This window comes from Bombus pascuorum, chromosome 2 (genome assembly GCF_905332965.1).
Source record: "Bombus pascuorum chromosome 2, iyBomPasc1.1, whole genome shotgun sequence".
NCBI classification, from domain to species: Eukaryota; Metazoa; Arthropoda; class Insecta; order Hymenoptera; family Apidae; genus Bombus; species Bombus pascuorum.
Window position 1 is genome coordinate 12367015 of NC_083489.1, and position 12560 is coordinate 12379574.

Sequence of the window (12560 nt, forward strand, 5' to 3'; positions counted from 1 at the left end):
ATGCCATGGTTGCAATCTTACTCAGCCGGTAGTCCTGACGACCGGCTGATTCGTTACGAACGTGTCAGATCGTGTCATAACGTATTAAAGCGTGAGCACGTTCAAACTGCAGAGACCAGAACCCTCGCCATTCGACCCATTATTCTTTTATCGATAGTCGAGTCGCATGCGAAATAAAACGTGCTTTGCAGTATGCTCTTCCAGTACCCTCCGCACGAAACAATAATTTATGGCAGGCATTATGGTTGCGACATTGATTTTAATCGTGATTCACAGCACGCGGTGGTTCATATTAAAGTTTAGTACACACCGACTGACTCTATGGTTTCATGATATCGATAAAGAGCAAATTTGAATATTTTTGGTAGAATTTAGAAAATGCTCGTTAAGTATGAATTTGGAAGTAAAGTTCTATTGTATCCAGCGCTAGACGATGAAACTGAAAGGCATCGTATCTATACATTATCGACTATCCAAATTCAAGGACCACTTAGCCTCGAAAGCGTCTATAACTTGACAGCACATTGTGTTAAGTGAGCAAAGTGAGGTTAAGTATCGACACAGCAGACGACAACTTGGCAGGAATTCTATGCCCTCACAATCTAATTTCGAAGAAATATTCCGGGAACGTGAGTCAAAAGAGCAATCTACGCGCATAAGAACATTGTCTGCACACAGTTGATCTGTCTGTTGCTTTTTATAAAGACTTTCGTAAAGAATCGATCGGTGTGTTTAAATTCATGTAAATCTTGACTGGAAGATTCTCTTTTAAACGAGGAACTTGTGTAATTTCGTTCAATTAGGCTATCGCTCGGCTTGTAATTGGCTTCAATTCGTGGTAAAAATAAACAGAGCGAGTTGACAGTAATGCTAGCAGGGTGGCACGAACGTGCGTAGGAGATCATCTCCAACCAAGCAGTTGCCCGATCGTTTCCCACTAAGAAAGCAATTTCCCGCCAAAGGCCGTTCAATGGGTGAGTATACATAACTGACGAGGTTCAGGAATTATATAACTATTGTTGCACGACTCGCAAATAAAGGCTACTTACCGCTGATCAAGGCGAAAAACGTCAGGATCGCGCGCACACACACACGTTACACCTCGCACTGCTTAAGGCAAACTGCCGTACCGTGGCGCTGTTGCTCATCGCCATCTTGGATCGATCAGTCGGCAGTCGAAAAGTGCGCAGATTTTGATTCTCGAACCGTTCTGACGCCATATTCAAATAACGGTCGTTAAGTTCGTCTTGAAATTAGAGGTGAGTAATAAACTAATACTTTTCTTCACGATTATTACTTTCATCTAATCTGCATTAAATCAAAGCACAAATAATAACAATCGACGCTTTATATGTTAATTACTGTCTACACGTTTTATTTGTATATGAATGTACATAATGATACTATCACCTCGCAAATAGCGCATATAATACAAAGCGTTATACCAATAAATAAATAACAGCAAAAGTTTTATAGTACACGATCTATTGTAGTACACGTTTAAAAAAATATAAAAACAAACAAGAAAATGGAAAACATGATAAATGCATATTTCGTGACATATTGAATAATAGTGTAAATGTAGTACAATTAGTTCATTCCATATACCACAGATAATAATTATTCATTCAAATTTGGATTTCTTTTTTTTTTATTTAATTTATGTATTGAATTCTCATTTTTAAATAACACACTTCTTTCACATACATAATTTACCTACATGCATAATTCATTAGGATCATTGAAGATAATAATTAAATATTTCTTAGATGGTGTAGAGAATTATATTAAGTATTTATATATATATATATATTATATTTTAAACACTTATAGCTAGAATACTTTACCAAAAAATCACTACACTTTGTATGACTTATGCACGTGTGCAAGTTTTCTTTTTTTTTTTTTTTTTTTTTATTAGCTTTGAATGGAAGTTTAATATACGCACAAATTTTCTTCCGCGTCTATGCGTTTAATAATAATTACCAATAAAATACCAATAAAAACGACTTACGTAATACTTAACAAATATAGTTTCACGCATCACCAGATCTTCACTTATGATTGTAGCTAGATTCAGTTTTATCTATTTCATTCCTCTTGCATCATTATATTGCATCAATTCCACCTTTGCGATCATTATAAGAATTCTTAAAAATCAATATACACATAGCACTTCGATACACATATTCATAATTATGAGGATGGTTATATCGAACTATATATCCGTTTAGTCATATTAATATATACTGCATGAATAAGACTCAACAAAGTTTTAAGAGTCTCTGTTATCGTGCCGAATGTAGCTCGTATAAGAGCTATGTCCCGTATCAAATATGTTAATAGATAGATTTCGTAGATCATAGATTTTGAAGATTTTTAGAAAGTATGCGCGTTGCGGCAAATGCCACAGCCGAGAGCGAATTCTTCTCCAGTTGGTGGATGTTTCACGTGTAATGGACATTCGTCCCCCTCGAGTTGTCTTGCTTTAGATCCTAATAATAAAAATTGGAAAATATCTATATATGACATAAATTATAGAATAGCACTATGTATAATAAATTTATATTTTATATCCTTTTCTATTAATAATTTGTATAGTATAATTTCAAAAACATATCATGGATAAAATTAAGGTATAAAATTAGAAGGAGAAATCTACCTGCAGGGCACGAAGGCAAATCGTTCTTTGGAATGGTGGTGACTCGTTGGAAGTCGTCGTGGCAGGGGTTACAGAAGTGTGTAGTTCCAAAGCAAAAGAAGACTGCCACCGAGCAACAATAACGACACTTATACTCTAGGAAGTCTGCTCCGTGCTTCGGACACATCTGAGCCCTTGCCACGTCGCTGCAACCTCCACACACTAATTCTGTGGGATCGAACGTTTCTCCGCCTACTTGTGCATCGCATCGTGCTTCACCACCATAATAGGCCTTCTGACATTTATAACAGACATAATATGCATAACGTGCCATTGCGTATGTAGCAGGATCTTGGTAATATCTTGCACCTGATCCAAATGCTACTTCGGCCCTGTAACAATTAATAATCGTGTAGACATGTAATCCCATATACGTTTTGATATTCAAGTATAATATTCTTCTAATATTATCTAATATTCAGTATAAACCTGTCATAATTGTGCAGCCCTTCATATTCTAATCGCATTAAGGCCTTTCTTCTGACATCTTCATAGAGTTCTTTTATACTAGCCAATTGATCCGCCAAAGTAGGATGTTCCATCGGAACTTTACAAATTGGACAAAGAGAGAATCCGAAAGTTATCCTAGGTCCCACCCACCTCTTCATTAAAACATGCCTACAGCAATGCAAATGGAATACGTGCCCACATTGTAACTGAATCGCAGGCGCAGCAGATAAAGCTTCGGTAAAGCAAATCATACACATGTCGTCAGCATCTTGTTTCAGATCAGTGCCCGGTAGGCATCTGTGTAGACAAGGTAGACAGATATTCTCGTTTCGAACACCTCCACATATATGTCCACACACATGTACTTTGCTGCACGCATTTTTACCGTGCTCTTGGCAGTCGTGATCCGCACAAATATTCCCTACCGCTAGCAGCCCTGTATTACCAGTAGTACCACAAAATCTACACATTCCAGATGTAGCGCCAACAGGTTTCCTTGGTGAACCATCACGAAACTCTACCAATGCTTTTAACGTTCTACTGTCGGCTAGAGCTAAAATCCAAAATAATTTTGTTCGACCACAGCCCTCGTGAAGGTCTACGCGTATCGCTTCTTCTTCTTCTTTGCAAACTTGTCTTATATGCAATCGTGTTCTCCTATGTAAATGCAAAATTTTATCACACTCTGGACATAAGTTTCCGCAAATGTTGCATTGGATGATTGCTGTTGTTTCACCATCATCGTGATTATTACATTTTGGCTAAATAAAAAACATATAAAATTTATTTTAATTGAATATATCAGGATATATGCATATGTATAATAAACCTCTTAAAAATTAGTTTAATATTCTCACTCTAGGCGGTGGTGGTTGCCCTTCGGTACCGCTCCATTGACCAGAAGATAATCTTTCAACATGATCAGAATCCAATACACACAAAGAAGAAAGGGCGAGCCACAAAGTTGGAGTTTTGAGGCATTCTGTCGGGTCACGACTTCTTTCATCCAATCTGGTGAGATTTAGAATATTTTCTGCTACCGCTGCTTTAGTTACAGATGCCCAAGCTTCTGATAATTTTCCCTACAAAAAAATATATAATATAATTAATAAGGTATAAATATCTCACAATTTTTAATCAATTAATACGTACCGACGCCATATCTTTCAAAAGTTGAATAATCACTTCTGCTAACTTTCGAGTCATACACCCTCTTAACCACCATCTTGCTTCAACTTGACTTTTGGGATGAATACTAGTAGCTAATGAAGTAGTTTGCAAAACTTTTCCATTTTCTTTCCCTTTTACTTTAACTTGAACAGTCAGTGCTTTAGCAATGCAACTTAAGAAAACATCGAGAATTCCTGGGGAATGTTCATCAAATTCCGTAGTTTGCGGTAAACCATTATTTGCCGCGGATACAATACTAAAATCTGTGGGTGGCAATCGTTTGACACCGATAACATTAGCTAATGTTTCTGGCTTAATTTCTGGTAAAATTCTCTTCAACAAAGATGTTACCTAAATGATTAAAAATTAGAATTAAATTAGAAATTAAATTTAATTAGAAAAATATTAAAAATCAGAATTTAAATATAAATATAAATAGAAACTTAGAAAAAGTAAAATACATACTTGGCGTTGTACTCTTGCTGATCCAGTATGTAACAAACTCAACAAATCTTTCAACAATCCATACTGGTGTGACAGATAATACTGTCCTACGGAACTACCACTTAAAGCTAGCACCATAGATAACATTTCAAAGCAATATGTATCCGCTGCCTTAGGCAAATCACTGTTATCACTCAACAAACTATTAGCAGAAGTTGGAGAACATAATAGCGTCTCCCATTCTTCTCTCAGACGAAGAGTCTCTTTTTGAATAGCTTGAACAATATGTGTACAGACTTGTTTTTGTAAATGCGTCAAATTATTTCTGCTGAACAAAATTCCAACCATGTGCTCGCGAAGATCGTTGCTATCTTCCAAGTCTTCGTTAGAACCTTCCGTATTATCTATTTGCTGTTGTGGTTGTTCACCTTGTATAAGCTTACCGAATACCTGGCAAATGAAACATATTAAAAATACATAAGTTATACCAAGAATAGTATATAATTAACGTACTTGAGAAGTAATTAAGCGGAACACTTTTAACGTTTCTGCTTCACAATTTCTTTGTTGAATTATTTGTGCATTCAACTGTTTTCCAATTTTCAAAGATTCCCCTTCAATTTCGCCTAGGATTCGTATTTGCCGTACTCGCAAGGAATTATCAGGACCCTTCAGTTTAAGAACAAGCATAACATGATGTGGATCTGTAAGAAATATGACAATAATATTCACAATAAAAGATTCATATTGTAATTAAAAATACATTATATAATGTTACCAATAACTGGACAACTAATCCAACCGGCAGATCGACTTTCAATTTCTTCAGTTCTCAATTTGATCATTTCATCTACATTATTACCTGACTGAAATGTAATACTAGACACTTTGTGCTGTAACATAAGTATAATGAGTATGAAGACATAGTGGGAAAGTTAAAGTTCATCATTAACTTACCGTTAAGTCACGACAATTATCGATATGTATGTACACCATTCGAGGGAGAGAATGTGCACCACAAATGATGGTAATCGTCTTAGTTTTGTTTCGATCTTCATCACCAGATTCCCAGAAAGTTTCCGTCGAATTATCAGTCAAGCTACCGATCATAGCTTGTCTACTAGAGGCTTTTATTTCCACACTACACGTTAAATCTTTCAAAACTTCCACGCAGCTATTAACTTGTTGAGAATGAGTCGATTGATGGCTTTCATGCATGCTTATTGCAATATCTTCTTCTTCCTCGGATCTCGAAAGTATTTTACTAATGTTACTAAAAACGTGACTTCTATGAAGAAACATGTGATCCGCGGGTGCGAATTTAATGCCCCAACATCGAATAGCAGCTTGTTGTAAAGGAGAACCTAAAAATTAATCCATTAAAATTTTCTATCTTTTATGAAGAACAGCAATTCTATAGATAATATGAAAGACATACCAGGTGGTGGTAAAAGCATCAAGTCTGCTATAGTTTGCAACAAAGTATGAAATACGGTTGGTAATGGATTGACAGATTCACCTGCTATGACAAGATCGCTTAGAGGGTGTTCACATACTCCGATCATTTCCTAAAAAATTGCTAGAAGTTTATTTATGTTCATGAAAGAAGTTAGCGAATCAAGCTCACAATGAGTTTGATAGTTTCTCAAAAGTTCCAGTATACGGAATAGAAACTACGAAAATGTTATAATATAGAATTTAATTATTGCGTTGGTATGCTTACATGGTCATCCTTTTTATCGGTTTTGTTATCTTCATCGTTCGCATCTGGAATTTCAGACGATGCTGTGGGTGTCAGAGACGCAACAAACCACCATAATAAATCATGGAGGCAAATAGGCTGTGTTACACTCCTTAGTAGCCAGTTCAATGCTTGCATCGCATAAACTCTGCAAGCAGCATGTCTTAGCGCTTGCTTCATTGCATATTGTAGATGTCGTAAATTGTGTTGTTGTAGGACAAACAGCATCACCGGTCTCATGAGGATTTCTATTCTATCATTACTCGCGTCTTCTCCTTGATTTGTTGAGACAATCGCCGATTGATTTATCGATGGTACTAACTTTTGTAACGCGGCAGAAGGATAGCATAGAAGAGATGACCCGGCGTCTACAACAAAAAAGTGAAATATTTTTACTATTGCCAATTTAAAATTAAAACTCTAACCGTAATTAACATTCGATTGTTCACATACCAGTATTCATTTCGCTACTACTATTGTTTCGTTTTCGCAACACGACGACTCTACCATCGTTCGAATTTCTGGTCCAAGGGGCACCAGTAGACATCGACACAGACCGGTGAAATGTTCCGCGACCTTTACCACCTTCACTGTCGCTATCACTCAAAGGCATTTCCGACAAAGGCTATACAATAATATATAGATACAGTCAAGAGTTAACAAGTCTTCAAACAAAGTTGGATAAAAAAACAGAAAATTTCTTACCCTTCCGTTCGTAGTATTAGCCATGACATTGTTCCCATCGTACGCTGTTTGGTGTCCATTTTGGCGTCTTAAAGTCTCCTCGTAATATCTTTCATCGTGACTCTGCGAATGATGAACACCTAAAGCTTGCAAACACTGAAACGGTCCAGTCGGTGGAAATGGTCCAGCTGCTTCCGGAGGGCTGTAATTTTCTGCCACAGACGACAATGTCTGGGAAGGCCGTCTCTGCTGTTTCGGAATATTTAATCCGGATGCGCTAGCCAAGTCTAAGAGAAACATAGCATTGTTCTTCATGATTATATGTGTCTCAGTTGCACTAGGGCTAATAACTGGCGATACGATCTTGGAAGAACCATTTTTTTTCTTCGTCATTCCAGTCAAAAACTTTTTTGCGAGTTTAAGTTTTCGGGCTCGTAGATATTTATCGCGACACGTATCACAGATGAGATACCACGAACTTCCACCAATTCCACCGTCACCACAATTTCCCGCCCAGCCGATGCAATAGTTCCCTCCGCTGTTGTATCCTTTTCCTCCTGCGTGCCATCCGCAACCGGGATGCATCATCTTCATGTGATACGTCACTGGATGAGGAAACATCATACCACATAATTCGCAGATTGTTTCTCGTTCTATTCCTACTAATACTTCAGGTCCATTTCCTTTGCTAGCTGGTTTCCATTCTTTCTTCTTTCTACTGCTTTTCTTTTCGCGTTCCTTGAGTTTATCTTCCCGTGGTCGCTTTTCTGGTCGTTTTCCCAGTTTCATTGCTTGTATCTGTGATATCGGACTTGGCAATATCGAGCGTTGTTCTATTGTCTGAAGACAACTGTTACTAAGTTCCTCCCACAAGAACACAAGGCATTTCAGTGCCGGCGGTAATACCGTAACCGTTTGAAATTCTGGCAAAGAATCCAACTTTCCTTCTTCTTGTACGTCTTCTTTAATGACTGTCTTCTGCTTCTTTCTATTTCTATTTGCATTAGCATTCGCGGCAGACCGTGTTAAAGCTTCTACAGTGCTCGGTTGTATATACAAGTAGTTTCCAGCGTTGATCACTTCGACGGAATGTCTTTGTCTAGCTTTCTGTTCCTGCTTCTGTTTATCCGCCGATTGTATCACTGTTTGCCTGGTCACAACAAGTGCGCCCTGCTTCGGTAAACTAGGATGAAACTTAAGAAAACTGGCGCAAGCCATTGCATCGTGCACGATTCCTTCGTGCCAGAGGAACGCTGCAAATACCGCTCTCAAACATTCGGCTACGGATGGACTGATGGCATCTTTCACCTTATCTTTACTTAAATTCAACGTTCTACTTTGAACTGTGTTTGTACTTTGTTGAGCATTAGTTGGAGACATGGTACGTTTCGTTCTGGTTTTCACTACTTTAGTGTGATCTCTTCTGACTAATTTCACTCCTTCTTTTGGTCCAGTAGAACCTATACTAAAGTGACCTTTCATAGCTGTAGTCGCGCTGTCAGGACTCGTCTGCGTCTGTGCTTGGGAAACTTTCTTTGGACTTTCTTGAGAATCCTTGAACAAAAACAAACATCCATAATCTTTATTGTACGGTGGTCTTTATATGGATAGTAAACATATGTTTGTTTACTTACTCCGCCTTCTTGTTTTGGAGTATCGGGTGGACTGGCTATACTACCCTCGGATCTCATGTGTAAAGAACTACAACTCGGGCTTGGAGAGAGGTCGCGAGTATTGGCAGTTGTGCTGACAGCACTTGGAGATTGCGAAGGATCCCTTGTTAAACTACTGACCAAGGCACTTGTGTCGCTTTGTGTTGATCCCCGTCGCTGTGACGTTATACTGTCTACTATCCCACCAGAAACTTAAAAAAAAAAAAGACAAAGTCTTCGTAGACGAGAATTTTAGCTTCTTCTAATATTTAAAATTAATAAGTTTTTCCTCTAGCAAGGATATCGTTATCTCACCTTGCTTTTCAGAAACTATGGATATAACAAAAAAATATAACAGATTTGATATAACATACGCATAAAACTTCGTGCAATGTAACTTCGTGCTACTTTGTCGTGAAATGAATGAAAGAGCAATGAATTTATCTGAATCATGTATTATATGCGATCATGATTCGAAAAGTAGTCGTTTCAATGCGACTAGACTTATGGTAGTGTAAATTTATAGAGCATTAACGTGTGTTGTTATCCTTACCTAACGGGGAGAGACCGACACTTCGGGGGGAGCCACACAGCACAGGGCTGCTGCTGATACTATCTCCCCCTCCTATCAAACTTCTCCCACCTGACAAGTTTTTTATTAGTTGTAGAATTAATATGTAGCGTGTTATGATTTATAGCTAAACTAGGGTCTCTCTGTGTATTTTATTAATGTGCACTATTCGATTCTCTATCTTGAAAAGGATTAAAAGTGTACTTGTACGTGCAACAATTGGTCAGTTTTATCTTATATATTAATCAACATACTGTAATTTGCATGCATTTGAATCGTATAATGGTTGTACATCAATAAGAAGAGTAGTCTACGGTGCTATTACGTATTTCTTTCAATGAGAATATGTAATTGGTGTTCGAAGTAATACATGTACCGAACAACATTAAACACTATACGCTATCGTCAACTGTACAGATTGAGGGTTATGTCGAGTAGGAAAGGAGAGAGTACCTGGTGCATGAGTAGCAGGAGGGAAGAGGCAATTACCAGAACCAACTGGCTGCCGACTGGACCCAGCTAAGAGCAACATTACTATTTTGTTATAACTAATCCGAGATAAAGATCTGTATATATTTATATCCTAAGGTCGTTTGTTTATTGACTAGAATAGTATTAATCGGAGAAAGGTGTGACTTATTCAAACTTAATGGTTTCATCTAATCATCATCCATTTCACTGAATAAAATAAAAAATATCTGTGAGACGATATACATAATCTTACAAGTAGCAGTATCGGGTCTCTCAGCTTCTGAAATGTTTCCCTCCTCAGACCAGTTACGATGCCAAAAGTGTGAAGTAAGACACACGCATGAATGTATGAGATTAACAATGATATTATCAGTTAAAAAAAGAAAAGAATAGTAGATGTAAACTGATAATATATTTGTCGTATAACAGCGATTCGTTTTGTCTCGTATACGTACCAGGTATTGGAACCGGGCTAGAGGACGGGCTCTGAAATCTTGGTGACCCACCTTGGGGGTTCTTTGGTGATGAACTTCTTGATAATCTTCTCGGTGTATCCGGTGGCGTAGGTCCATTACCGTTGGCTCTACTTTCTCCAATAGCTTTCACCAGTTCCTTTACGGATACTCCGACGAATTCAGAGAAGTCTCTACAAATGCCAAAACTATATAACGAAACTAATCTAACTGCGCCTGCCTTGTCTCTCGTTTTGTTTTACTCACCTGCCAGGTGAGCTTCTTTTCTCCCCGTGACATTTGTCATCGCCTCTCAACCACTTTTGTAAGACGCTCAACTTCCCACCGCCCCCTTCTCTCTCCCTCTCCTTCGCCACCCTCTCTTTAGAATGTGGCTTGGAGAACTTCGGCGAAACGTCCGTTTTCTCTGGAGTAAATTTATCGCTTCCTAAGGTGTACAATGAAAAATAGATAATATAATGCATTACGTACGATGAAGCGCATTGCCTTTACGCAATACCTGATGAATCGTGTTGATTGTATGAACCAAAAACGAATGGATTTGTATTACTACCCTCTCCAGATTCTGCTGTACCTGGTGTTAAATTTTGCCCGGTGAAATTGAAGCCCTCATGACTCACAGAAGGCGCACAGAACTCGAAGCCTTTCTGATTGGGCAACTCGGACGGATCTGCTGCCGCGGGTTTCTTTTCCACTGGGTTGGTTTCGGAGTCTTGCTCGATCTTCATGTAAGTAATGCCATGTTTGCTGACAGCGAGAGACCAGGCTTCAGCGTGGGTTACTTGACCTTTCCGAAAGCAGTACTTCCCCATCGATTCGTCGTCCATGCGTACCCAAGTACCTTCGCTATTGACAAACTGCAGGAAACATCGTTTAGTCAAATATTTAAGAAATTTTTATTATATTAGCATAGCAGAATAATATTAAGACATACGTATTCTTGAATGGTCACCGCGTTACCAAGAGCTAGCTTTCCTACCGGTGCAGCATTTAATCCTGGCCTACTTCTGATATTATGGCCGGAAGCACCGCACTTTACGACGACCATATTCTTACCACCGTCGAACGTTACCGTCTTCCTTTTGCTAAAACGAACAATTACGTTACGAAATCAAGTAGAACAACGATAAACAAATAGATACTCATTGATTCCCATACTCGTCAACTACTTCCGGTTTTTTCCGTAAGATAGTTTCCTTGATTACTTGATCCAAAATCGATTTAGGCTCTTCGACGGGAAGAAGCAAGGTTTTTCCCAAGTGTTGATTGTATTGCAGACACCAAGCTTCCAGATGACTGCTGCTACAATATTCCTTTATCGTCTCCGCGTTTAGTCGTAGCCAAACACCATCGTCGTTATGAATCTACGGAAATAGTATAACAAGCCACAGAGAGATAGAACGTTTTAATAAAGGTCTAAGTATAACCTTCGAGGAAATTGAAACTCCGCGAAGGAAGCAGAATTGCATACTTCGTCTATGAAGGCTATGGTATCATTAACCAAAACGATGCCAATTTGCTCGCTTTGAAGAGACGGATGCGCTCTGATCCTTAAGCCAGAGCTATTCTTTGCCACGAATTTTCTTAATCTACTCGGCTGATGCTGGGGCTTCTTCACGATGTTTTGAGTCGGTGGTTGCTTACCCTGCGGAGATTCCTTTACTTCTACTTCATATTTCTACAAAAAAAAAAAAAAAAAAAAGAAAAGAAAAGAAAAAAATATTACAAAATGATTCTCGAACAATTTTATGGAATTCAGTACGACAAGATTTAAAGGGATAATATTTACATCTTCCATGTTGTATCCATCAATTGTGATTAAAAGAGAATACCATCCTATTGACGACGGTGTCCACGTTGCGCTATAACTCCCATCGCTATTAGATCTAACTAGCATGTTTTCGCTTGATCTTTTTATAGCCGGTGACATAAACCTTAACTCCTCGAAGGAATAATTTTGATAAGCTGACATGACTGTAATCGCGTAGAAGCAAGTCTTGTTGTTTATCGTGACTTCGTACGGTACATCCATTGGTGGCTGTGGCTGACCATCGGAGGTCACTGGGTCAGTTTGGGAAACTCGCTCGGAATCTCCTAATTCCCTCTTGTCTATAGGTACAGCTTTTACTTCTATCTAGAAAATTACAAATGGAAGCAATTTCGGTTAGTACTAAATAATACCACGCAATTATACAGTACTAAA

At 38.3% G+C, this 12560-nt stretch overlaps 2 protein-coding genes across 2 annotated transcripts in view; both read right to left on the reverse strand.

The window, feature by feature from the left end:
* The window catches only part of LOC132916537 (WD repeat-containing protein 47), a 79850-nt gene extending 78708 nt beyond the window's left edge, over nucleotides 1-1142 (reverse strand). The window contains exon 1 of the mRNA XM_060976631.1: nucleotides 1050-1142. The gene's annotated coding sequence lies outside the window, so the exon portion shown is untranslated. The remainder of the gene's footprint in view (nucleotides 1-1049) is intronic.
* A 748-nt stretch (nucleotides 1143-1890) lies between these two features.
* LOC132916557 (E3 ubiquitin-protein ligase MYCBP2) overlaps nucleotides 1891-12560 on the reverse strand; it is a 263362-nt gene continuing 252692 nt past the window's right edge. The window contains exons 32-54 of the mRNA XM_060976662.1: nucleotides 12147-12491; nucleotides 11829-12035; nucleotides 11516-11721; nucleotides 11292-11442; nucleotides 10857-11214; nucleotides 10604-10784; nucleotides 10340-10530; nucleotides 9867-9932; nucleotides 9396-9485; nucleotides 8825-9054; nucleotides 7212-8744; nucleotides 6960-7131; nucleotides 6489-6874; nucleotides 6204-6333; nucleotides 5723-6129; nucleotides 5544-5658; nucleotides 5279-5469; nucleotides 4787-5215; nucleotides 4304-4672; nucleotides 4009-4233; nucleotides 3131-3912; nucleotides 2663-3033; nucleotides 1891-2495 (exon numbers count right to left, since the gene is read on the reverse strand). Of these exons, the coding sequence (XP_060832645.1) occupies nucleotides 2380-2495; nucleotides 2663-3033; nucleotides 3131-3912; nucleotides 4009-4233; nucleotides 4304-4672; nucleotides 4787-5215; nucleotides 5279-5469; nucleotides 5544-5658; nucleotides 5723-6129; nucleotides 6204-6333; nucleotides 6489-6874; nucleotides 6960-7131; nucleotides 7212-8744; nucleotides 8825-9054; nucleotides 9396-9485; nucleotides 9867-9932; nucleotides 10340-10530; nucleotides 10604-10784; nucleotides 10857-11214; nucleotides 11292-11442; nucleotides 11516-11721; nucleotides 11829-12035; nucleotides 12147-12491 (7251 nt within the window). The 3' untranslated portion in view covers nucleotides 1891-2379. The remainder of the gene's footprint in view (nucleotides 2496-2662; nucleotides 3034-3130; nucleotides 3913-4008; nucleotides 4234-4303; nucleotides 4673-4786; nucleotides 5216-5278; nucleotides 5470-5543; nucleotides 5659-5722; nucleotides 6130-6203; nucleotides 6334-6488; nucleotides 6875-6959; nucleotides 7132-7211; nucleotides 8745-8824; nucleotides 9055-9395; nucleotides 9486-9866; nucleotides 9933-10339; nucleotides 10531-10603; nucleotides 10785-10856; nucleotides 11215-11291; nucleotides 11443-11515; nucleotides 11722-11828; nucleotides 12036-12146; nucleotides 12492-12560) is intronic.